Raw genomic sequence first — 26,728 nt, forward strand, 5'->3', positions numbered from 1 at the left:
ATTCCACATCTGTCATGTTGACCATTCTTTGGAGTACATTTCATGCAGGTAGGCATTACAAGGTTCTCTTATGATTTTCCACTTCTTCAGCAATGATTTGACAAACAGCGCAGTCCTAATCATGTTTTGTCACTGAGTTAAGTGAGACATTTCCTGGTACTTCCCATCTTGCAATTAGAGCTGGAGATAATAGAATCTGTGGTATGTGATACTTGATTTGAGGTTATCATTGTAAACACAGTATTTCCAGTAAATGAGGATAGCTGCTTTAGTTCAGATTTTATTTTTCTGTCTCCGGTGCAAAATGAAATATTTTAACGTGGAGCTTTTCTTCATTTTCTCCTTACACCACAAGAGCAGCAACACACAAGGGGTAAGGAGGATCGGTTCAACTTGAATTTATATAATCATTCATTTTTGCTGACCATAATGCATTGATATTGATCCAGAAGGAAAACATTTTGTGCACAGTTCTGTTCTTCCTGGTGGTGTGCTTTTCACATTACTGAAGATTCCCAAAATATGCTCATGATAAATAAATCTATACATATAAATTCCTCTGCATTTTATGAGTCATCAGAGACTATAAACCACAACATCTGAAAGTAGATAGTTTCTCCTGACACAATTTTCATTTAAGAGATATGTGTTTCATTCACTGCTGTATGAGGTAATCCTTAGGGTGACCCTCATGTGCTTTTGCCATCATATGATACTCTACTGAATGTACAAAGTGCTTCCTTTGTGCAACAGCTCCCTATTTATAAATGGCAGGATTTTAAATTAGAGCCCACTTCCTTAAACAAGAATTTTTCTCATGAAGATGAATTAAAATTGTTGTACCCTGAATATTTATGAACTTTGCTACTGAAGTTCTTTGGGCTGAGATCCTATCACATGTAAACAAACAGCAGTGCAGTGAATTACAATTATGCCACAAATGGGAAGCACAGTTACACTTATGTCAAACTCTATGATGTTATTCTGGATACAGAAAACTGAAATGTATACTAAGAAATGGATTTAGAGTGCAAGTTTATAATAACTCATTGTCAAGCAGTCTATAGCTCAGGAAACAGATATGGCTGGGGCTAGAGGATTAGGCTGGAAAAAATACTACAGCAACTTCTTGCTATTAAGACTTCCTGGGTAAGAAGGAGATAAACACAGGTCCCCTGGATCAAGCAACACACACAGTTCTCTGCCCACAAAGCTGTCCTATTCATTTAAATGCAGAGAGATGGTTCACATGTCCACAATTCACACATATGTTTTGGCTACCTTTATTGGAATTCATGGAGCAGCTCACCTGTGCACAAGCTCCAAGGGTTCATGAGCACATGCAACTAGAGCAGTAGGGTGCACTTGTATGAACTGCTGCCACAGTTCAAACATAACAGAAAGATAACAGGACAGTTAAGGCAGCCTGATCCAATAGATGGCTTATTCTGATTCAGTCCCATTCAATGCAATGGGATTTCAGCCTAATAGGGATGTTTGTCCTTAGCACAAGTATTATGTCTTTACTTCAAACAGCAAGTGGCAACGTCTCAAAATTACCTGAACATTTTGATCTGTAAAGCACTCAAATGTTCTGGTTTGTTTGTAAAATATTATTGTTTTGTTTTTATTTTGTTTTCAGGAAACAGCTGACTTGAGCAGGTTTTTTGTGTTAATAATGTTGTTCTTTGCCATAAGTTAATACTTCTGATGATGCCCTTCACAAATAGCCCATTTCAAGGAACTTGCTCGTGGCTCTTCTTGTGTATGCAACCGATTGTGTGTGTGTGTGTGTAAGGGTGTATACAATACTCAAAGAGAATAAAAGCTCCAAGCACTGTTTGAATATCACAATGACTTCCTGAGGTAAATTAGGCAGAGAAAGCAGTCAATTAGCCTTAGGTCACATGGCAGGCTTCATATTTAAATTCAATAGTCTAGTCACTTCACACACTGTGGTCACACTGACATTGTTGCTGTTACTGCAAAACTCATTGCTGGATAGCAGGTTTTCAACCTTTTTGAGTCCACAGCTCCCTTGACCAACTACATTCTTTCTGCAGCATCCCTGTGAAGCTCAGGAACCTAGTTGTGCCACTCCTTGCCTGCAGAGCTGCTTTTCAAACACAGTCCGTTGTGGAGTTTTCCCTCAGCCTCTTCTCCTCTCCCCTGGGCAGCCACACCTGCCACCCCTGGTCTCTGAGCTGCCCCCCCTTGCCCAAAGAGAGGTGCCCCCTCACAATGTCCCACAGGGGCCTGGGAAGCACCCCCTGGCCAACCCCAGAGGCACCACTTGCCTGCAGAGCTTGTAGCTGGGGCTGCTGCAACAAACAGCTATGCAAGCCTTTGGGAGACAGAGACATGAGAGGGCATCAGAGAAGGGAGGGAAGGAAAGAGGGACAGAGGCCGGTGTTGCACCCCTGACCATCATTCAAGGCACCCCAGGGTGCCACAGCACACTGGTTGAAAACCACTGCTGTATAGTATCAGGCTTAGACCCATTAGGAGACCAGCAGGGGGAGTACTTTTCTTCCTTACTGGAGCACTCACAGCCAGGCTAGTGGCATACATTAGTAAGATTTATATCACTGGAATATGAACAGGGTGTTGCCTTTAGACATTATTCCTTAAGAGCGTTGGGGTGTGCACCCATATATTTTTATTATTTATTTCAACGAAGGAAGAAGGGAGGGGTGGTATGGGAAACAACAAGGCAAATAAATAAGGACAAGGAAGAGGCACAGAGGCAAAAAGTCAACATAACAACCTCAACAAAAGTGGTCAAGAATTCGAAAAAGAGACATTTTTCCCACAGAGAAGAAGATCTGTGCCAAGTTGACCAGAGCAGGACAGATCGGGATGGCCAAGGGCTGGGTGACTCCTCTTTCTCCTTGTTTGCACACCACACAAGCAGCCCCTCACTCCCATGGACCTCTCTGCAAAAGGTGGCCAGCAAAGCTCCAATGGAGACAGAGTCACGAGACAGTGACAGGCACAGGCAGAAGAAAAAGGCTGGAATGAATCCTGCAGAGGAGGAACTTCCTCTTCCTCCATTATTGCTGCTTCTGGAGCCAATCATCAGAGACAGATGCAGGCAGAAGCTGCAGATCTGTTCCAGCCTTTTTATTTTTCCTGCAACCCTCTGCTTCCCTTAATCCCCCCTCCCCCTTAAACAAAGGGGGGGGTCTGCCTGAGCATTAGAGTGTGGCTGACACACCTCATGCGCACATCTATGCTTCAGAGTAATGTATGACTATACAATAAAGAACATACAGGGTGTGCTTTTCAGGGCTCCAGAAGGCCTCAGACAAGTGCTGTCCAGGCCTCCCCAGAGGAGGGGAACTTTCCCTGCTACTCTGAGCAGCTTGCAGTCTTGCTGGCACGTCTTGCACATGTTGGTGGGGTGTGAGATTGCTCCCTAACTCTAGAATTCCCTCTCTTTAGAGGCATGCATGGAGGAATTGTTGTTGTCCTCCACTACTCACCTCTCCAGCAACCACCAGGAAAGTTATCTTCCTCTGATGTTAATATATAGGCAGATGGATACAGGACAATGCATTCTCTAAGATATCATGCTTTCTCAAAAATGGCATGAGAGACCTCTTTGTCATGAAAATACTCTTATTTACTGCACTTCTGTTGTTAACAAACCACTTTGACATTTATTTGTTTAAGCACACCTAGGCAATGCTAACCATTCTTGTATATGCAGTCCTTGCTGTCTCCTCCACCCTCTTATTTACCATCAAAGCAAATATTTGATCATCTATCACATCTGCTGCCTCTGCTCTTCAGAGTGACAGTGGCGAGCCAAGCAATTGGCTGCTTCAAGGCCAAAGGCAGGTGGTCACACAAATATAATTTAGATTAGAGTGATGACCAATATAGATGGCAGCTGGTGATGCCTTCCTGCTGAACTACTGAGATCAAGAGGAGAAAAATACAGATGAGGTCTCCTCATCCTTGCCATTACGCACAGCACTAGCTCACACATTATGATGCTATAATTTCATGCTGATAACCATCCCTCATCGCTGAAATAACAGTAATAACAGTACAACCCTAAGCATTCTGGCTGAGCCTCTCAGGCTTGCCAATCAGAAAGTTGGTGATTCAAATCCCTGTGAGAGGGTGCTCTGTCCCAGCTCCTGCCAACCTAGCAGTTCGAAAGCACACCTGTGTGAGTAGATAAATAGGTACCACTGCGGCGGGAAGGTAAATGGCATTTCCATGCACTCTGGTTAGTGTCACAGTGTTCTGTTGCACCAGAAGCGGTTTAGTCATGCTGGCCACATGACATGGAAAGCTGTCTGTGGACAAACGTAGTCTCCCTCGGCCTGAAAGCAAAATGAGCGCCACAACCCCATAGTCGCCTTTGACTAGACCTAACCATCCAGGGAGGGACGCGGGTGGCGCTGTGGGTAAAACCTCAGCGCCTAGGGCTTGCTGATCGCATGGTCGGCGGTTCGAATCCCCGCAGTGGGGTGAGCTCCCGTCTTTCGGTCCCAGCTCCTGTCAACCTAGCAGTTCGATAGCACTCCTAAGTGCAAGTAGATAAATAGGTACCGCTTTATAGCGGGAAGGTAAACGGCGTTTCCGTGTGCTGCGCTGGTGCCGGCTCATCAGAGCAGCTTCGTCACACTGGCCACGTGACCCGGAAGTGTCTCCGGACAGTGCTGGCCCCCGGCCTCTTAAGTGAGATGGGCGCACAACCCTAGAGTCGGACACGACTGGCCCATACGGGCAGGGGTACCTTTACCTTTACCTTTTTAACCATCCAGGGGTCCTTTAGCTTTAGCTTTTTTACACTCTAGTAAAAATGTTTAGGTTTCAGTGTAAACATCTTTTAAAAAAACACAACTGTGGTCAGTAGCTAGTTTTTCTGGATGGCTACTATGGGAGGACAGAGTTCATAGACTTGCATCGAGTTCTGTTCTTATAGCTGCCAATTTCTTTTCTTTAACTCTAGGTAACAGGGAAGGAGGCAAAGCTTCTCATATGGTCAGATTTGGCCTGGAACCTCCAGTTGATGATCCCTCCCTTAAATATTGTATACAAGGTATAAAGGATTTATGAGGTGAGCCCACACTGTAGCAATGAAGAACTTTTTACAGGCCTTCTGTTTGTTTGCTGTATTGGATTAACATATTTAAATAAAATAAGAAAAGTTGGGCATATGAAGCAGAGTTCCTTTGTAGGCTTACCACTGGAAAGCAGAAGCTTTGAAGTCCAGCTCTAGTTCATCAACTGATTTTCCACACCCAGGAGGCAAGCAGCTCACACGCATGATATCCAGAGATTTTATATAATTTAAGAAAGGCATAAATGATGCCAGATACAGTATTTGTTAGCTTGCCAATATTTATAGCAACTCACAGAAGCAGGGTAACTACTGTAGGCCACAGAAAATACATACAGTGGTACCTCGGGTTAAGTACTTAATTCGTTCTGGAGGTCCGTTCTTAACCTGAAACTGTTCTTAACCTGAAGTACCACTTTAGCTAATGGGCCTCCTGCTGCCGCCGTACCGCTGGAGCACGATTTCTGTTCTCATCCTGAAGCAAAGTTCTTAACCTGAGGTACTATTTCTGGGATAGCGGAGTCTGTAACCTGAAGGGTATGTAACCTGAAGCGTAGGTAACCCGAGGTACCACTCTACTTTCTTCCTTGGAGTGTACACTCTAAATACATTGGGGAATAATATCCAATATCACCTAAATGGATTTCTGCTTATGCAGCAAGACTTCTCCTCCTTCTCTTCCCCCAAGCACCTTCCCAAGACACACACACAAACACACACCAGTCTCTTTCAGAGGGTGCTCCCTTCTCCAGAGAATTCTGCTGGCTAACATCTAGTGAACATTACACAAAAGCAAGTTTAAATTGAAAACAACACACGAAGAGCTGTGGCCCAGAACTTCAATAATACATTGTGGAACCAACGTATATTTGTTTAGATGCATGCAAGGGTCCATGCTTGGAAAAAATGCCTCACCCTTAAAAAACCAAAATTCCAGGTATTACCAGTTTAAGAAAGATGTGTATCTCAGAAGATCGCATGGTCATATTGAAAAAAACCATACACAAATAACAACTTTTTTTCCTTTTTCCTTTTTTTTTTTCTTTTTGCAAAGGAAACATTTCTCCTGAGACACAGTGAAGGATGAGGGTGCAGTGAGGAGTCAAGTGCTCCAAATAGAAGGGAATTTAATACAGCTGCTTGACACCTCCATCTACTTGCATTGATTGTTGTAAGACTATTTTGTGCAGTACTACCATCTAGTGGTCCCTTTGTAGCATGTCTTCTAATTATTTTTAATTCTTTAATTCATTGCATAGGAATGTTTCCTTGAATTCCTCGCTAGTATTAGAAAGTACCTAGCAGTTTCTGCATGGAAGAGAGCCATCCACAGTTAAGTAGCTGTTTGCCCCCTTCTTTCCAATAGTAATCCTGTGCCATTAAACCATAGCAGCAGGAGGCCGTAACCTAACCAGGGCAGCTTTTCTCAATACAGGTAGGGCTGCAGTGGAGAAAAACAACAAACCAGGTCCTGAAGACCTGCTAAGTAAAAGTGTTATTACTTACTTGCATTAGCAACACCAGCACTCAAGGTATTGTGTGCTGCTGAGCTCAGTTGTTGCATTTTGGCCCTTCTGTGTCTCCTTCCTTGGTTCTGAATGGTCCCCCTCATTTGCAATTAAAATCTGTATTATGCCTGCTTCCAGATTGGTACCACACTCCTGGCTGGCACGTAATTCAGATATTATTTTTGTTCTTTGCCCCCTGATACAGGGAGGCGTGTTCCTTGATAACCTTGCTTCCATGGCAAGTGTTCTGTGTGTTGTCCTCAACTCTCGGTCCTGTTCTTCTCCCTCCAGCCACATGGTGCTACTATTGATGTTCTAGTCCCTGTTCTGTTGGGTTCTGTGTGTTCCTACCCAGGAGTTAAGATCTGTGGGTGAAGTCCCTTCTTACTCAGGGACTTGTGAGCAACTGTACTCAGCTGCAGCACTTCTGCCCTCTTGACACCTCTGTTGATAATTAGACACCAGGTCCAAGTGCGGCTCATTACTCAAGCTTTTGATGCCTAATTTTGAGATATCACTGCCACACAACTTAAAAGTTGGGTACATGGAGTTCATGTATTTTCCCCTGTTTTTATTGTATATGGTCATTTAATCAGTAGCTACTCTGAGATCTTTAGAATAAATACATTTAGAAACAGAAGAAAGGATCCCCCTGCTAAATGCTACATCATAACAATCCTGAATTCAAGGGCCAAATATTCATCATCCATGTACTCAGTATGCTTTGTAAAAGAGAGAGTAATGCAGAGAAAAGTTAGTTGAGAATAACTGTCCGAGGGCAGTGAGTAGAAAAGCACACCTCCTGATAGTCTATTTATAATTGCATTCAGATCCCCTACCTGCACTAGATGTTAGGCAAGCACAAACGTTGACTGGTTTTAGGTGCTTGCTGAAGAACAGGGCTGCAATCTAACTTCTGAGTAGACATGGTGAATATTGTAGTGTTCTGTGTTTTCTAAACATTCGCTGCTGTAATTACCTAGCTCACAGTATTTTAATTTTGTTACTGTGGATTTTCTGGTGGGGTGGGTGTGTTCTTATACAGTATGGTGTTTTTTTAATTGTTGTAAACCACCTGGAGTTTTCCATGAAGGAGGATATATGAATATTTTTTTTAAAAAAATGAAATAAAAATAGTCCCAAGTTTGATAAGAGCAGCTCTACTTCTCCTTTTCATCTGCAGGTGTGGCAGTGGATGTGCTGTACTCTTGTCTTGCCTCGGTAATGTACTGGATGAGAGGGAACAAACTGAATCCAGGTAAGATTGAGGTACTGTTAGTAGGTGTTTCCCTAGACTGGATGGGTGGCAGGTTGCCTGCTCTTGAGGGGTTCCACTCACTCTGAAGGAGTGGGTACATAGCTCAAGGGTACTTCTGTATCCTCTGCTGTTGTTTGAGGCTCAGGTGGCTTTGGTGGCGCAGAGTGCCTTCCATCAGTTTCAGCTGGTGGCTCAGCTACACCCCTATCTGGCCAGACATAGTTTAACTTCTGTCATCTATGCTCTGGTAACCTCTAGGTTAGATTACAGCAACATGTTATACATTGGGCATCCTCTGAAGGAATTTCAGAAATAGACTGGAAAGAGAAGCTGCTGAATTGCAACTTATCACCAAACTTAAAACCATGGAGAGACCTGGTCTGAACAAAGACATTGGATTCTTATCTCATTATACATGACAAAGCCATGTTTCACCTTCTCACCCCTTGCTTTTTCCTGTAAGACCTATTGCAGTCGTTAAGAGTCGTCAACAGGCTCATCACAGCTATCTGCCAATCACCCAATCCCACCACCCTTCTGAGTAATACCCCTCCCCACCTTCTCACTATATAGAAGGGTCTGGTGACTTCTGTTTCAGTGTATCTGAAGAAGTGTGTATGCACACGAAAGCTCATACCAAGAACTAACTTAGTTGGTCTTTAAGGTGCTACTGGAAGGAATTTTTTTATTTTGTTCAGAAACTTTAGCTAGTGCAGAATTCAGTGGCTAGGTTGTTCATCAGGGCAAGGCAGTATGAGCATATTACAGGGATCCTGGCCCAACTGCACTGGCTTTCAATTAGTTTCCAGGCTCAATTCAAAGTGAGGTTTTGACCTATAAAGCCTTAAATGGCTTAGGACCACAATTCCTCAAGGACCATCTCTTCCCATTTGAACCGACTTGGACCCTCCACTGTGAGAGGTCTGGAGGGTGGCAACATGAGAACAGGCCTTTTCTGTGGTGGCTTCCCACTTGTAATTTCTCTCCACAGAGAGGTTCACCAGCGCCTTCATTACATATCTTTAGGTGCCAGGTGAAAATGTTTTTCTTTAACCAGGACTTTGGCTGATCAACATTCTATGCCCTTTTAAATGTGTTTGTGGGATGGGGGTTATTGTTTTTTTCTTGTTTTATTATGTATTTTGAGTTCTATGTTATGAACCACCCCCTGATCTTCAGATGAAGGGCAGTATACAAAATCAATCAGTCAGTCAGTCAGTCAGTCAGTCATAATAATAGTCCTTTTATTCCCACTTACTCAAATATGAGTCTAGGCTGGGAAACAATGGTGTGAGCTTCACTACTAAACTTTGTTTTACTGAGCTGTTTTTTATTCTTATATTATTTTGTTGTTGCTTTGTTTTTGAACAGCCTTTGTACTTTTCGAAATGAAAAGTGCTATATACATGGTTTTAACAAATAGTCAATCAACAGGGAATTTAATTTTTTAACATCCATACCCAATAGTGAATCAAATAGAGGAAGCTGACTCCCGTGTTTATGGCCCCCTGTATAAAATGAAAAACATGTACGGTAATTCATTCACAGAGACACTCGCTCCACTTTTCACCTAAAAATATCTTAGAAAAAGCAAGCCAGATGTGACATCTGAGTAAGAAGCAAACAAGATACACAGGAAGGAAAACCTAGAGGAGAAAGAGGCTCCAGGTATCACATTCCCTATATAGATATCCCTGCTGTCATTGGTTGTGATAAATAGCAGTTGCAGAAAGAGGAGATGTCAGGAAGTGGTTCTGTCAAACTGCCCAGAATAGCCAATAAATTTGCAGAAGGTGATAATGACACTTGTCTAGGCTAACAGGTATAAACTGCTAGCAATGCCTGAATTGTTGCAATGCTAGTGCTGGTAGGTTTATGACACAAGGACATTGAGGGACATGCAAAATTATTTTTGAAGATTTAGTTGTGAAGGTTTTGTTTTCCTGTTTATGAGTTTTATACAACCTGAGGTGCCTTTTTCTTTTGAGGAGAGAAAAACGCAATTAATCTTTCATGAATAAGCATATCTGTCAATATGATTTAAAAACAAAATAAATAACATTGGGTGAAGATGTCTTACAACCATAGAATTTGTTTATTGCATTTTGTAATTACTACTGGCAGTGGCTCTGGCTTGGCTCTTTTCCAGCTCTGCAATCTGGGGTCTTCTGACTTTCAGCGACGGGACACATTCCTCCTGGGGAACTAGAAGCCATGTGGACCACATGTCAACAGTGAGCAGGAACCAAAGGCAAAGGTGAGCAGGGAGGCAGCTCTTACTATTGTACAGCAGGCTACAGTCCAGCTAGCTGTGTCTTCTTCTACCCAGGCAAACAAGAGGCATTAGTTTAGTGCAAGGGCCAGGTAAAAGCATTGGATAGGGAATAGAGCAGCACCAGGAAGGCGAGTGGTCTGAGAGGTACACGACATGGCTAGCCCTGAGGGCCAGAGGGGCCTGCTCAGGCTCCATCCAGCCCCAGGCCTGAGGTTCTCCCACTACTGCTTTAGCTGGAGATGACAGGAAGTGAACCCAACACCATTGCAATGCAAAGTATGTGCTCTGTCTCCAAGCCATGGACTCTCAACCTGCAGCCCAGCTGAAACAATTGTTTTATGTGGCTTCAGGGCTTTTTAGATGGAGCTCACCAGAACTCAGTTCCGGCACTTCTCAGGTGGGCACCATTGCCATTCAAGGGAGTTCATGGTGAGTTCCAGCACCTTTTCCTAAAAAAAAAGCAGCACTGGGTAGCTTAATTTTTTGCAAGCCAGACTCCAAAGCCGCAGACCCTATTTTTAGAAAGCCCACCCCACAATCTGCAATATCTCCATATTTATGATCTTCTTTACAGTATATGGTTGTTGTTAGAACTGCAGATAGCAAAATGTGAAGCACTCTACAATGCCAGATAAAATACCCTAGTAATAGGGATTTATGTGGAATTAGAAGTAAAAGAAAATGGAGTGCCAAGAATTCAGATGGAAACAAGAGCAGGGGGAAATCACTCTCAAATCGTGTGGCAGTTTTAAAACATCCCAAAGGATGAATCTTTGTCTGTCAGTCCATTTTGCCCCTGCCTTTTAACATATTTTTTAAGTCTATCTCCACTGGACCACCACATTTGGCATTGGAAAGGATTGTGGTGGTGGTCTGATTCTAGTGCTGTATAGCCCAATTCCGCCATAATTACTTGAAAATAAGGATCACTGTCTTAACCGCAGATTGCTAGTTCCGCTATCTGTGTTGGACGGGTTGAGAACTATCCTTCAAGGACAATGTAGTCACAGCATATCTAAGAAAAGACAATAAACAAGACAGTGTGGCTGCAAAACATGGTGTCATACTGCCTATTTTTACTCCACTTATCTCATGAAGCTTCAAAGCAGCTTATAATAAATAATACAGTGAAAATGTTTCTGACATAAATGAACGCACAAAGGTGGCTGTCTTCCACTTGATGTGTTTTCTTTCTCCTTTTTATTGGTTTCCTCTTTCAGCGACAAGGTATTTGGTTTGCTGCTCTGCAGAACTGCCCTCTCACCTGTCTATCAGTCACTTCAGACAGAAATGGTGTTCCATATTTGGAGATATTTGAAAATGAGTGTTGGAAGGCTGCACAAGTGGAAGGGAGGCTGAGTCCCTCTGCATTCTTTGCCAGCTTCAGATTGTTCCCCACCCACCACACTAAGAAGTTCTAATATTAACTGTGCATCTAATTTAATATCATCTATGCCTAATATTATGTGCAAATAGGGAAATAGTACAGGGCTGGTTGCAGATTGTAGATACAAAGCAATGAAGGTTGCCCAGTATGTTCAAAGGATGTGCTTAACTAGAACTTTGTGGCACAGCCCAACCTATGGCTTTTATCACTTTTGTGATGTCATGGTAGCTGGGTGCATTGTTTCTGGGTAGAAATGGTGCCCATGAGTGCTGGTTCCTTTATATCTAGGCACTGTTGCACTTACTGCCAAAATGAATTCACTTTTTATATCCTCCTAGGCAAGAGAATGCATCACTGCTGCCATCTCCCTTTCAGAGTCAGGAACGTGGGCTACAGAAAATCCATATTCTTCCACAGTGTGGCATGCCAGGAAGGCAAATAATTCCAGCATTCCCTGAAGTTAACAAAACAGTGATGGAATTCAGCAGCTCAACAGATCAGTCACCTAGTTCTTTTAAACTCAGTCTTGCTCTCATAACAAATGTCCACACTATAATTCGATTATTTTTTTTGTCTGTGAAGAGCGTCACTATAGGCAGGCAACAAGCACTCAGCATTAAATTGTTGATTGTTCATGACAGGTGGGAGTAAGCGTTAGGTTAATAGAAGGTTCCTTGCCCTGAGATTAAGCAGAGCAACATCTGTCAGGCGGAAGTTCTACCCTTTGCAAAGATGCAAGCTTGTAAGCCCTTGTTGAACAACAATAATCAGACCTGCATCTAAAATCAAACCCTTAATAGTGTTATTACTGATGACACCCTTCCTTTTGCTTCATGTAAACCTGAAACACCCAATTCAACATAAGAAAGGGAAAGAGAAAATGTGTGCCAAGATAAATAGGTATTGTTTTTGATGTGGACTAAATGTTTCTCCTAATGTACTATTTTATTAACAGCTACATTGATTTAGATTTACTATCACGGCTGCTGGAATAAATCCATATAACTTTTCTGTTCCATATCCAAAAGCAGAAAGGCTTGTTTTTTTATACAAGTTATATTGGATCAACAATAAAGATCTGTTATCAAGAAGCTTGGTTCAGCCGATACTTTCTATACGCTCCCAAACTATGTGTGTGGTTTGCTTTTGCTCCGAGTAATGAGAGTTTCATTGTGGTAGCAGGGGCATCTCAGAAGTGCAAGCCACAGATAATCCAAACATGTGCCACCCACAGACAGGAGACTCTACTTACCTGGTTGATTCCTTGAACCAATTACCATATCTCATGCAAGTATTGCCTAACATTTGGCCATGAATAATCTCGGTTGAATGAATGGATACCAGCCAACAAGCATATCCTGCTTTGAGTAAACAAAATTTGACATGTTCTGAAGAGTTTCAAGCTCCTCCCCTTTCAACAGGTGTGGCTATTGCTGTCTCCAGAGCAAGTACACCAATATTGGTTCTCTGTTCGATCATTGCTGAGCAAGGTATTTGAAGGAAATGCCGCTCTGTCGGTAGCATGCAATCATCTTCATTAAAGATCTGAAGAGCAGCATGAGCCCACTTCAAGAATCATTGGTGTGCACAGAGCTAGCCCTATGATGAGGCAGAGTGAGCCAGCTGCCTCAGGCGGCAGATGATGAGGTGCGGGGAGTGGCCAGAGCTGCGAGTGCCATGTGGCCTGTGTTGTACCCCCTATGCTAGCCGGCTGCCCTCAAGTGCAGTGGAAAACACTGGCCTTTCACCAGTACTGGAATAAAGCTCAACTGTCAGTCCAACTGGTTTCTGTATGTGCCTTGCGGGGGCACCATCATGTCCTTCGCTTCAGGCCTCAAAATGTCTTGTGCCAGTCCTGGATGTACATCTAAAAGCAGGATGGAAGCCATTCTAAGTCTCGTTAATTTCAATGGGAGTGTTATACACACACGTTTCAACCTCTCCCATTGAAATAAAAGGGATTCAAAAGTGATTAACTTTGACTGACTCATGTCTACATGTGTCAGGACTTCGTACATTAATACTGTTAATAGGTCTAGAAATACTTCAGCAAACAAAAGTGGTGCAGTTCAAAAACAAACCAGCCAGAAACTCTTCTTTCTCCTTTATTGATACTGCCAATATGACTACCTTTACACAGGTAGATTGCTTTCCTACACAACATGCACTCTTTTTGGATTAATTTGGAATTAATTTGTTTTTGTCTTCTACACCTCCTAAAATTATCAAATTAACACAAGAGCTGTACCTTAATCCGTTTCATGTCTTCCTTTTAAGCAATTATATTAGCTTCCTTCCCCCCCAAGTCTGTGTAAAGGTTACTTGGCAAGAGTACATGCATATGACAATGAAACGAAGACCAATCCACCACTAAAAGATAATGCACGTAAAAACATAATACAGTACTTTGACATTTCAAATAAATACCCACATAGAGATGTAATTTTAAAATGTAATCATACCACTTATGAATCAATACTGTAACCAAAAAAAAGATGAAAATATATGTCCCCACCTCTAGGAATAATAAAGTTTCTTCCAGCAAACAGAAATCTTTTCCCCACGTCATTTATTATTACAATTTCTACTCTTTTTTTTCTTTTTTTCCTTTTTAAAGGAAGGTGGTTTCTCCTCCCCTGAAAAGTACCAAATTTGATCATTCAAAGTTACCCTCAACAAATAGCACCAGTAGGTCCATCTTTGTTGATGCACATCTCAGTTTCTGTTTCCTGAAATCACCATGGATTAGATACAACATGCAAGAGAAAAAAATATTAAATGCATTGTTTTCTTCTTCTCCACATTTGCAAACAATACTATGGTTAACTGATCCACCACCATACAAAGCTACCAGAACACCAATATTCCCAAAACAACCTCTGTACTGCAACCACAAATGTGTTAATACATTTTGCTTCTTATTTTGTTCAATAAAGTTCGTTTGGTTCGCAAAGTATATTTTGGGGTGTTTCTTTTCTTCTTCTTCGTCTTTTAATAGTTGTCTGCTTGTTCTTTTCTTCTATGCCCCTGAATTTGCATGATGAAGTATCATTGACTAACAGAATTTTTTACAATTTGCGCATATATCATCTCTATAGTAGGTCTACCCATTAAAAAAAAAAAAAATGTGCGGCAGGGGAGTTTGCACTTATTGCTCCACATCGTGACTAGGTTCCAAAGCCGTGGTTCCTTTCTTTTCGAACAGACTAAGCTAGCCTAGGCTTCTCCCTTTAAAATTATGAAAGGCACTACTGGCAACAATTAAATCACAAAAAGGCGCTGAAATAGAACACCCTAGCACTGACAACTTTAGAATTTGTCTTTCTAAAATGTACCACAATTTGGCACAATAAAACAAAGTAGTAACAAAAACAATTCCAATTTGGAATTTAAGTGGTATAATAGTTGTATAAAATTCTGTTAACCAATCATACACCATTAAGATTTTCCTAAAACCCAGACATTCTGGAATTTATAGGTAACACTAATATTTCTTTTCAAGTGCCTATAACTGTTTTAACCAGAGCAAAGTCAAGTTTTCTTCTTGTTACATTGAACTATTCCTAAGAATAATAATACAATATGAAAAAACCCCAGAATTTGAATACCCTGGATTTCTCAATTAACATGGCAGTTAAAAATCAGTAATTTAAAACAGATAAAGCTTAACATTTTATAAGAAAGAAAGAAAAAAGCTGCTGGTGCACAGCACATATACAGTTTAGCAGAACTCTTGGCTTGTGTTGGAAGTTCTTTTCTAAACACAGCGTAGAGCAAAACAATATCGTATAAAACTCTGCCACATGCGGATGGGAAAACAGCAAGCATAAGTCCAAAATGGAGAGAGACTATGCGCATAAGTCACTGGATTTTCCCCAAACCCCCCCCCCTTTTCATATAAACTCTTCTACAAAAAAAGAATAAAAAGACGTTAAAGTAAATAGCAAAATATTAAAAGTGCACAGGTTTAAACAATCAGACCATTGTTGGTTGTTGTTGTTTTACATGAATGGTCTATAATGACAGTTACAAAATAATAATAATAATAATACCCATGTGAACCTTTCTAATAGGCCATAATAAGCTACCATGGCAATTATCAGATGATGAAGTAGGTTTCTTCAGCATTTGTAAGTTTTCTTCCTGCAGCAGCACTTAAAAGGATAAAGCTTTGTTTGTTTGTATCCAGACATAATATGCCAAAAAGAAAAAAAGATGGTTGAAAGCGAGGGGGAAGAATACCCAACAATGCACGTTGCATATTAAAAATTATGTGGTTTTTGCCTTTTTTGGGGGGGAGGGAAAGAGAGGTTCATGGTCAATGGTTTCCATTCTTTGTGCAACAGGCTACCGCCACTTCTAACCACAACGACACAGGCTAAGATACGAAGTTGCACAGTTTCAATAGGCTTCTCCGGGAGCTACTCTACAGCTGGAAAGTGGAAAGTGGGGGGAAAGAAAAAGAACACAAAAAAACATTAGAAATGAAAAAAAGAAAAGAAAAAACCCTGGTCATTATTCTTCAACTCAAGAACGGAAAACTTCAAATACACACAGGGGTGTGCTGCAAGAGCTCCATCGCACATTAGTCAGCTGAGGGGAACCTGTTAGTCTTCTAAGGTAAAGCAGTCAATGCAGCTCAGGTGTGCTTTTCAAGCATCTGGAACAATGCTCTGACGCACACTGTTAGCAAAAGCTGTGCAGGAAGAAAAGTTCCTTACAAGTCCTGAATCAATATGCTACTCAAGCAGTAAGTAGGCAGCGGTGAGTACGCGAGAGAACTTATCAATGAAGCATAGCGCAGCCCCTCCGGAAACATGCAGCTCAGTCAGTGTGTCATGCCAGCCAATGAACAGAACAGGAAGTCATCCAGGAGAAAAGTCCTGCTTTGTAGAGGTAGGTGATGGCTTAGTATGTTTTCCATGCTGTATCCCAACTCAACAAGAGCAAAAAAAGAGAGCATTTTTTAAAAACAAAAAACTGATTTAGCAGGAGTTAGTCTGAGGAAGCCGGTAGCACAACAGGTGAAAGCCTGTCCCAAACATCTTTTATCAAAGCTTACACACAAGAAGAAGAAAATGACATGGGGATTATTCAGAGTTGCTCTTCCTAGCAAGTTTAAAACCAATCCGGGCACAGCAAACTGACACATGTCAGAGTGCTTCTGGGCTGCTCCGGAACGCAAGTCTGCTAGCTAGGCACAGCGACTCTGAATACTCCAGACGTAAAAGGGTGCAAAGCCTTTGTGGTCGTAAAACAGCCATAGAGATCACCATGGAAATTGTTAGTAAGCCAGCTGAAAACTGTAAATATGCTGTCTTGAGCAACATGAAAAGACACTGATAGACACTGTCACCATCTCACAAACACTGAGACTTCCCTATTTCATTTCAGTGAACTTGAAAACTTGCCAATGCTATCGATTCCATAAAACTTCCTTTTCTCCCCCCCACCCCCCACCTGAGTATTCTTGTGTTACAAGCACCACCAGAGAAAAGGATATATTTAGAAAGGTTATTATCAGCTCCCTATCAATGCGAAAGCAATAGCAACCACTGCTACTAATGGAGCAAAATAGTTCCGTATTCTAAATGCCTAGTTATTCCCAAGGCATTTTGTTTCAAAAAGGGTGGGTTCAAAAGGCCTTTTGGATTATTGTGCATCAAAGAGGAGAAAAGCAGGACTGAACATTTGCTAAAAGGTGTTCTGCTTCTAAAAATATCAAAGCCTGCTATTAAAGCTCAAAATCAGGAGAATAGGCTGTGTTTTCTGCAAATGTAGTAATAAAGTGAGGTGTATGAGGCTTGCTGTTCTGACACCAATTTTTTTTTTAATATTGTGTTTGCTGATTCTTCAGCAATACATTAAAACTGGATCATTAAGAATTGTTTATACATCAGCAGATGTAATGTCAATTGTGTGATTTCTAGCTGCCGGATTCTCTGTTTAATTTTTTTTCCTCCTTGCAATTTTTTGCAATTTGTTTTTGTTCCTAATCTCTTGAGGGATCCAAGCACCACTCTGCTTCCTTCTGCCAGGAAAACAGGGAACCCTCCCCTTATTACATTACAGTAACACTGCTATATCTCCTAACTACTTTATAGGCAGAGCGGCAATACAGAGGAAGCAAGCTGCTAATCATCTAGAAAGAATAATGTAAGATGAGGCAGTAACAACACCAAGATTACTGTTATTATTAGCATGGCTTTGGGAGGAGGGGAATGTTACTACGGTCAGCAGATGCAGCTGTGCTGTCCTGCATTACTTCTTAGTAGTATTCTAAGCATACAAAGTTATTTGAAAAGAGTACAAAATGAACAGGGCTTTACATTAAAATAAAGTTTGAGGCTAGGCACTTTTGAATTGTTTTGTTTCTTTTTCTTTACAAAAATGTGCCTTGTTGTGCTCCTTAAATTTATCACAATTTAAAAAGCATCATTCCCCACTCCCAGTCTTGTATCATTACAATTTCTATAGGCACCAATTATGAAGTACACTTTTTTAAAAAAACAAATATTATCAAACTTATTGAAATTAAGTGGCCAAAAAGGCCCCTTAAAAGTTCAATAATGGACAAATCATCTTTTTATAGATGAATATGCATTTACTAACCTACTTCATAATTATGTAAAAACAAGAATAAACTGGTTATTTTTTTATTTCCTGTGCCTAGAATGTAGAGCCCTGTGAAATGTGTGCTTGCATTAAAAATGCAATTTTATTTCATCTTTTTTTCTTTTTTGCTTGAACAAAAGACAGAGCTCTGTAATACTATCCTATTAAGCCTTAATACTGACAGTTAAGGAGAAATGCATTGCAACTTGACAATACTAGAACACACTCCTATTAATTCTGTACACGTATACGGTGCAGATATAGTAATAATGAGCATGACCTTACGTGCTTTAAAATCTCATTGATTGAAACAAAAGAGAGTTAAACACTTGTTTAACTTTCTCAATGAAAATCAAGGAGATTTAAAGTTAGACTAACTTTGGCTGGACGGTGCCCAATATGTAATGCACCTTCTTCCTGGCAAATTACACTGCCAGAAGCAACAACAACATGATACTACAGAAATCTTTGTAGTATATGGTATTGTCCCACAACATAACTGTTCTGAAACATTGAGATCCTAATTTTGCTTTCTTTTAGTGTAAAGTTGTGTTCCAGAATCTCCTCTCTCTCTCTCTCTCTCTCTCTTTTTTAATTGTGCAATTTTCAACAGGTTAACCCTCTGAAGCGAAGCAAGGAAGGAAACCCAGGAATTTCAGAAGGCATCCTTCCTACTAGGTTGTCCTAGCTCTTAACAGCTTATAAGAAAGCTTTTTTTGGCTTTTGCTAAGTGGTAATAATGAAAGCAACTACCTGCTACAGCAGATTTAATTTAGATTCGTTTCTGGTTCAAAACACAGATTTCTTTACACCCAACATTACACATCTAATTTTTAAGCACTGCATTTCACTACTTTGCAGGCGTGTTAAACAAGGAGATGGCTCTTGCCAATGAAATTATCTCCATTGTTTGAAAAACTGCTTAGAAAGGATCACATCTGTGCTAGACAAGCTACAGTTAGTAATGCCAGGCGTCGTACACCTGGCCTGCACCTTTAACACTTACCGATAAACAGCAAAACCAAAGTCGCTCCTTCTGGAAACAGCCAAGTGCTTTCCCATCATTAGCTTGTTAACAGCATCCCCCCTCCCCATGCTTGTGAATCAGTTACAGTTAAGACCACTATAATACAACCTGTATTACATGGTTTAACAACATACTAGTACAAAGCCACGCACCACCGCAACATTAATATAGTGGGGATTTATGCTGACATTCAAACAGCACAAACATCAGATGCATATTTACGGCTCCTCTCTCTCTCTTTTGCCTTCTTAATCGCAATAGATCTTATACTTCTCGCTGCAAAACACCTGGTTATTAAGAACAGATCCTTCGGATCTGTCTCCGCATGACCGTATGTGACTTACACTGGGGTTACTACTCTTGGCTTTGGAAGCAGATTTTGTGCGCACCCTTTTGGACTGCTCATGGTCCAGCTCAAGATGCTCAAGGCGCTGGGTCAAAGCCAGCTTTTGCTGGATGGCCATACGGAGCAAGGAGTTCAGCGTCTTCTTTTCGTCTTCGGCCGCGGCAAGCTGGCGTTGCATTTCGTCCAGCTGGGTGACGTACTCGTCACACCTGCAATGAGAAAGAACTCTTAAAGCAGCACGGCTTTTTTGCTACCGGCATCCAAGAGTTGGTTCACGTATTAACTTTCAGACACATTCTTTGGACTCACAAAGGACAGGCTACTCGTACAGATAGCAGGCACTTACATGTCAAGAGAGCATACTGATCTCAGCTGCAGCAGCTTCTAGGGACTCTGAAGGGGCAAAATAGATCTTTCAGCTTGAGAAGGTTGCTATAACTGAGATCCACGAGTTCCTGGCTTACATGTTTTACCTATTATGGAAGCATATGGCTTTCATGACTTACAGAAGTAATCAAGATTAATCAGTTCCAAGACTGCTGTGTCCCAAAGGCTATGAGATGCAAGGTTTTCATAGAGAGCACAAGATTTTGATGTTGACATGTGCTTTTAGCAAGTGAACCCCCAAACGCACACAGTAATTTGAGGAGTTACATATCCTTCAACCAATAGGTAATATTACCAAGTCGGCATCTGTTGACTCTGTATATGGTTAGGCACCTCATATAAATCTCCAGCATTGCTAATATAAAAGAACACCATCTTTCCCTTCTCTTCTGCTCTCTGCTTCACAAAGGCCTGAGGGTTTTTTTCTTAAGGCTGGAGACAGAACTGAATAAAGTATGTGATTTTACATTTTCAGCAATGGGGAATGATAGAATCAGAGTTGTAGAGCTGGAAGGGTCCCTGAGGAACATCTAGTCCAACCCCCTGGAATGCAAGAATATACAGCTGTCCCATATGGGGATTGAACCTGCAACCTTCTTGTTATCAGCACCATGCTCTAACCAACTGAGCTTTCCGGTTTTTGCTTCTTAGCTCCAGTAGTCCTGGGTGCATTCTGCAATCTGTCTTTCACCTAGCAAGACTCCTAATCCTGTTCCATTTGAAGATGGCTTTTTAGGGGCAACAAGATCATGCCTAGATTCTTCTACACCCTGACCCTGTTTTGCTTGACATAACATCTGAATAGTTCTGGAGAACATGGAAGTTTGCTCACACCTTTGTGACATTTTCATTGTTTCAAAAACAAAAAACCCCTTGGGATTTTATTTATTTATTTCACGCTAGTAAACTAGGTTAAGTGCTGTCCATAATTTAATGCAATTCAGAAACTTCTTCATTCAAACAAAATATATATTATGAACATCCAGATACAGTGGTGCCCCGCAAGACAAATGCCTCGCAAGACGAAAAACCCGCTAGACGAAAGGGTTTTCCGTTTTGGAGGTGCTTCGCAAAACGAATTTCCTATGGGCTTGCTTCACAAGACGAAAATGTCTTGCGAGTTCCTGCGGGGTTTTTTCCCTCCCCCCCCCTTTTTGTAAGCCACTAAGCCGCTTATCTGCTTATCCGCTAAGCCGCTAAAAGCCGTTAATAGCGCTAAGCCGCTAAGCTGTCAATGGGCTTGCTTCGCAAGACGAAAAAACCGCTAGACGAAGAGAATCGCGGAACGGATTCTTTTCGTCTTGCGAGGCACCACTGTACTAAGGCAATTCCACTCTGAATGTTACTACACACCTTATAATTCCACTATTGAAATGTGTTTGTATTTTTATCAGTATACCCTGAGCTGTAGTTCAGGCATCATACTGGTTTCTGTTACACAGGAGCAGATGAAGCTGTCTTATACTGAGTCAGACTTTTGGTCCACCTAGCTCAGTATTGTCTACACTGACTGGCAGCTGCTCTCCAGGACTTCAGGCAAGAGCCTCGCCCAGCCCTATCTGGAGATGCCAGGGACTGAACCTGGGACTTTCTGCTTGCAAGAGAAATGCTCGACCACTGAGCGCCCTTCCCCTCAGAGCCTAGGCATGCATTCAGAACTATTGTGATATTTTAAAACCACAGCTATACTGTAGCTCTGCATTACTCATCCTCATATGTTAGTTCAGGACACCATAATTTCAATTTATTGCTTTTTCCTTGCTGGAAGGCATCCCTAATTCATTTTATGTAAGCATAAAGGCAGCTCTAACATAACAGCTAGGAAAGAGATGTTGTGCCTTCTGGTGCTGGATAAAGACCTTACAGATTGCTGTGCATGACTTCCAGTGCTATTTAAGCTAGGTATCCCATGTGCACACATGGACATGTGCACACACATGACTGCCATTGTTGGACTAGAACCTTCTTGCTTTCATATGGTAAAAAAGACACAAATTCAACTGCTGGGATTCTCTGTGTGTGTGTTGCAGGCTGAGCAAGTGTAACATTTTTGAAGGCCTTACTTTTGTGTAAAATCAGAAAAAAATGTGTATTTAGCAGCATGATCTTATGCACGTGAACTTGGATGTCATTGTGTTCAATGGGACTTACTCTCTAGTATAGATTTGCATCCTTAGTGTGCAATATAATTTGTCTCTCTCTCTCTCTCTCTCTCTCACACACACACACACACACACACACACACACACACACAATTCATTGGCCATGTTGAGATGTGACTCTTGCCATAATAAACCATGGAGTAGGTAGATTACCTTGTGCACAAGCTAAGTGCTTATGCATTAAGCTCAAACCCTCCCTGCTTCACTCTTCCCTTCCTTGAGTGGGGAAAACAAACCATAGAGCAGTTGACTTCATGTGGTGTTCAAACCAGCTCTGACAGTTTGCTTCTACCAAACCAACCATGATTGGGAAGCTACTTTTTTTTGGGGGGGGGGGAACAAACCATGAGTGCTGCTTTGGATATAAAGCTAAGCTACCAGTTCTGTGGTTTGTTACTCTGCTCAAGGAGTGAAGGAGCACAAGCTAATTCATCTGACTATGGTTCACGGTGCTACCACCAAACACGGCCACTGAGGAAACTTGTATCGGTCCATTTCCCAGGGTACATTGGGACTGTATCAAGTTCTATTTGCTCCCCCCGTTACCAACTTCTGCTGACGTTTCAATGTATTTTACCTGGTAGCAAACATGGCCCTCAGAGAAGAGAAGGTAGCAGCATCTTCTTTTAAAGCCTTCAGCTCATTACGCAGCTTCATCATGGTCTCTGTAACCATGGCCTTTTCATTTTCATACTTGCTTTTCAAGTTGGCCAGAGCAACTTCTGCTGTCTTAAAAGTTTACCGAAAACAGCAAAAGAAAATAGTCACAGTTAATGGGATTATAAAGAATTAAGAAACGGAGAACATCCAAGAACATGAGAGTTCCACACCTGTTTGGAACCTTTACCAGGATCTGAACACAGAATCATCAACAAGTACCCTAAGGTAGTCGTCTACCTTAGTGTATTGTGCACGTGTGAAGAGACTATTAAAAATATTATTTACATGGATAGATGCATATCAACATTTGTCTAATGAATCCCTTTTGTTGACGACGTAAGCTGTGTACAATTACAGGACCGCTTACCTGTTTGTTAGCCTTCAGGACAGTCCTCAGAGTTGCTATCTGCTCCCTCTTGGTGCTTAGCAGAGATTTCAGCTTCAGGATTTCCTCCATTAGAGCCTCTTTGTCTTTGTCTACTACCGGCCCGAGTTCCTGGGTGGTCACCCGCTGCCGAGACAACTCTGTCGTTCTGTCAACCGCTTGTTGCAGATGCTTGATCTGGTCGCGGATTATGGCAATCAGGTTGTAAATGTTCATGGGCTCCTTCCGGGGATCAGATACTGGGGACGGGAGAGACGACACTGGCGAAGGACTGCTGTCCCCACTCCCACTTTCTGATTTTCCTAAGTCTATGGACAACAAGCCTTTAGAGAGCAGGATGGGCGATTTGCGGCCTTTGCCCTCTGGACTGGTACGGCCTCCTTTGCCCTCTTTGTAGTAATCCAGCATGACCCGGTTTGGAGTTTCATTGTTGCACATGCAGACATGATGGTACAAGTTGGCTAACTCCTCGCTGAAGGAGACCAACTCATCCTGAGCTACGCTGAGGCTTCCCTGTGTTTCTCCAGCAACATCACTTACTTTCTTGAGTTCCTTCTCCAGTCTAACTACCTGCTCTCTATCTTGCCTGCTAGATTTTTCCAATGAAGTAATCTTTTCAGTCAGAGCTTGAGATTCGGTCTCATACCTGCTCTTCTCCTCTTCGTATTTGGATTCACACTCTTCATATTTGGCTTTTAGGCCTTTGAGCTCATCTTTTAAGTCACTAATCTCTGCCACAGCCACTTTGTACTTGCATTCCAGAATCTCTGGGCCATTGATGTCAACCTCATAATAATCTCCATCTTCGTGGCTATCTCGCTCCTTTTCGTTGTCAAGAGCTGACTGGCGCTCCTTGCTGACCTGGAGCTTTTTCATGGCACTGAGGTTCTCGGTGAGCCTGACTACCTTCTCATTCTGCTCAGACAGAGCCCCTCGGGTGTTCTCCAGCTGCTTTTGAAACTCTTGGAGTGTAGACAACAAATTCATTTTTTCTCTTTCCATCTACAATGAATAAAAAGCAATGTTTACCCTTTCTGAAAGTGCATCTACTATAACATCTGCCATAAAGGATACATGGCTCATTCTTTGCGTATATAAAATTCCTGGGTTCAACTTCCAGCACCTCCAGTACAAGTTACAAACAGCCAGTTGTACAAGATGACCCTTAGGGTCCCTTCCAACCCTACAATTCTATTATCCTGTGTACACACAACCCCTTTAACCTTCCTTCATGGTGTGAGCAACCAAACCAGGAAGTCTTCAATTAACAGTAGTACCATGGGTACCAGCTTCAGAACAAGCTATGATATTGAGCCTATTGGTAATAATATCAAGAACCACTTTGTTCATAAATGGCTTTTGATAAATACTTAATTTTCAGATACATAGGGCCAGATTCAACTAAATAGCTGCACCGTGGGAAGTTTCACTAGTACAAAAGGGCTTCCCCCTTTTCATGGCCCTGCACACACCCAATCAGGTCAGCATAACCCCCAGTACAGTGCCTAGAAGAGGAGAAAGCATTCCATCAGGCGATAAGAAATGCTTGCGCTGACGGAACAATCAAATTCCAGCCACAGTTAGCAAGGATTTACCTGCATAAGCTGCTGTTTCAGCTTCTGGATTTCAGATATATTCAACTCACTCAAGAGATCAGACACAAGACTAGGCGCTGGAGGGAAGCTCTCGCTTTTCTTCGGCGTCGATGCCTTATTATTGCCATTGTTGATTTTACTCAGGCAGTTCTGCTCAAAGCCGTTCACAATTTCATCATTATTGGGCTCCGTGGTCTCATCGCTGAACTTCAGCCCATCCAGAGAGAAGTTCAAATGGCTCGTGTACATGGAATCATTGATGTTCATATAATGAGACAGCTCCTTCCGAAGGTTGTTCTTCTGCTCTCGTTCGGTCTTCAAGGTCTCCAAGGCCTCCTCAAGCTGGCGCTCAGATATCTCTTTTAACCTTATGGCATCTTCCAGCTGGCTGTTGAGGAACTCGGTAACTTCTTCAAGCCTCTTGATTTCATGTTTCAGCCCTTCAAATTCCACCTAGGACACAGAAAGTATCACTACAATGCAAAGCAGGAAACGCTCACCGTTGCTTACTGGTAGGAAGAGGGGGACACAAGGATCAGCACTATGCAGCAAATGCACCGGCAGAGCCAATGTGGCCACCTTGCCTCTCTCCCTCTTGTTAGGCAGCACAAATCCTGCTATCGGAGGTAAGCACTGCTGCCCCCAAACTTCATCTGCTCTTAGTCATGGGGTTCAGAGGGCTGAAATCTGAGGCATCAGAGAAGAGCTACAAGCTTTCCACAAGCACAACTGAATCTGAATCTGAGCGCCCCCCCCCCCCGAGAACAGGATATGGCCATTTCAATACCCACCTGGTTCTGCTTCAGGACTGACACTTGCTTCTGAAGGCAGATGTTCTCCTCCTCAAGCTCAGTGTAATCTTGCAGCAAACGGGCTTCTCGGAATTTGTACTCCTTTATGTCGTCTCGCAAGCGACCCCTCTGGAGTTCCACGTTCTGATTTATCTGCAACAGGTAATAATAATAATACTTGACTACAATTTGCGTCTGCCACAAAAAATTACAGTCTCAAAGATTGTAATCAATCATCAGATGTTTCACAAAATAATGCGTCTTCCTCATTCCCCTGCCCAGAAAAGGAAGCACCATAAAGGGTATAAGCCCCTAAGGGGTAGAAACTGATTTTTTTAAAAAAGGAGCATCTTTTCAACAGGCCATATGCTTCAAGTGCTAATTTAAAAACTGTATGTCCGCATTTAGCAATTTCTTTAAAGTGGCCATTAAACATTCTAAACGGCTCCTATAAAGGGGAAACAACATGACCTCGTAGAATCAGGATGGATGCTAACTAGTGCTTTTAAAAGCAAGCATGGCTTGTTCTTTATTTATTAAAGAGAACAAAATTGACCAGAGAAAATGTGGAGTCACTTTCTCTTGAGGTTTAAAATGTGGAGTAAAGGAGCATCTGTCAGATACAATTTAAGTACAGAGAAGAAAGCCAGTGGACCTGTGACGCTCCTATGAATCCATGATTTATGTAAATTGTTTGTTAAATGTTCTCACCTATTTGGGAGGGTGGAGGGTATGGAGAAGAGGCAAAAATGAAAGACCACAAGTCTTCAACTGGTGAGTTGCAACATACCAAGATTGCAGTCCTAAAATATTATCTCCATTCCCCGTCTGCCCCCTGCATCATATTCTGTATGTGTGTTTTGACAGCCTTGGTAAGTAACATAGCACAATTGTTAAAATGATACTTGTAAGAAAGGAAGGGTTACAAAGAAATCATGTTTGTGGTAATAGCGTAATCTGACCTAAAGCCTTTTGTTGTTTAGGACAGAAGCCGAATAACGTGAGCAACAAATCCAATAAAGCTAACAATAGCTGTCACTCAGGCTGGGATTAAACCATGCAAGTCAGTCATACTGGTCCCACAGGAGAGGAAAATAGAGCAGCACAACTTGCACAGCTGAGGGCGGACCACGTAGTCATACAATATATTAAGGGTGGATCAGTTTGTTTCTGTTCTGTTATCAGTTTCACATGTGCTCGATCACAGGCCTGTTCCATCCTCGCTCCGCGGATTTAAAAAAAAATCACATTT

At 41.9% G+C, this 26,728-nt stretch overlaps 2 protein-coding genes across 4 annotated transcripts in view; one reads left to right on the forward strand and one right to left on the reverse strand.

The window, feature by feature from the left end:
- Window positions 1-267: 267 nt before the first annotated feature.
- Window positions 268-14,464, forward strand: LOC307209714 (uncharacterized protein). Its single transcript, XM_079965108.1, has 5 exons — window positions 268-373; window positions 4,970-5,077; window positions 7,772-7,846; window positions 9,996-10,103; window positions 11,847-14,464. Exons 2-5 carry the CDS (start codon window positions 5,073-5,075, stop codon window positions 12,157-12,159), a joined length of 501 nt encoding a protein of 166 aa, XP_079821234.1. The 5' UTR covers window positions 268-373; window positions 4,970-5,072; the 3' UTR covers window positions 12,160-14,464.
- BICD2 (BICD cargo adaptor 2) overlaps window positions 13,601-26,728 on the reverse strand; it is an 85,498-nt gene continuing 72,370 nt past the window's right edge. The window contains exons 3-8 of one of the 3 annotated variants that reach the window (XM_079965013.1): window positions 25,477-25,629; window positions 24,686-25,138; window positions 23,073-24,092; window positions 22,623-22,774; window positions 19,540-19,705; window positions 13,601-15,940 (exon numbers count right to left, since the gene is read on the reverse strand). In XM_079965013.1, coding sequence (XP_079821139.1) covers window positions 15,935-15,940; window positions 19,540-19,705; window positions 22,623-22,774; window positions 23,073-24,092; window positions 24,686-25,138; window positions 25,477-25,629 — 1,950 coding nt within the window. In that variant the 3' untranslated portion in view covers window positions 13,601-15,934. Of the gene's footprint in view, window positions 19,706-22,622; window positions 22,775-23,072; window positions 24,093-24,685; window positions 25,139-25,476; window positions 25,630-26,728 lie in introns of all 3 variants that reach the window. The other 2 variants (XM_079965012.1, XM_079965011.1) reach the window with 2 other exon arrangements.

Source organism: Podarcis cretensis, assembly GCF_951804945.1.
Source record: "Podarcis cretensis genome assembly, chromosome: 2".
Lineage (NCBI taxonomy): Eukaryota > Metazoa > Chordata > Lepidosauria > Squamata > Lacertidae > Podarcis > Podarcis cretensis.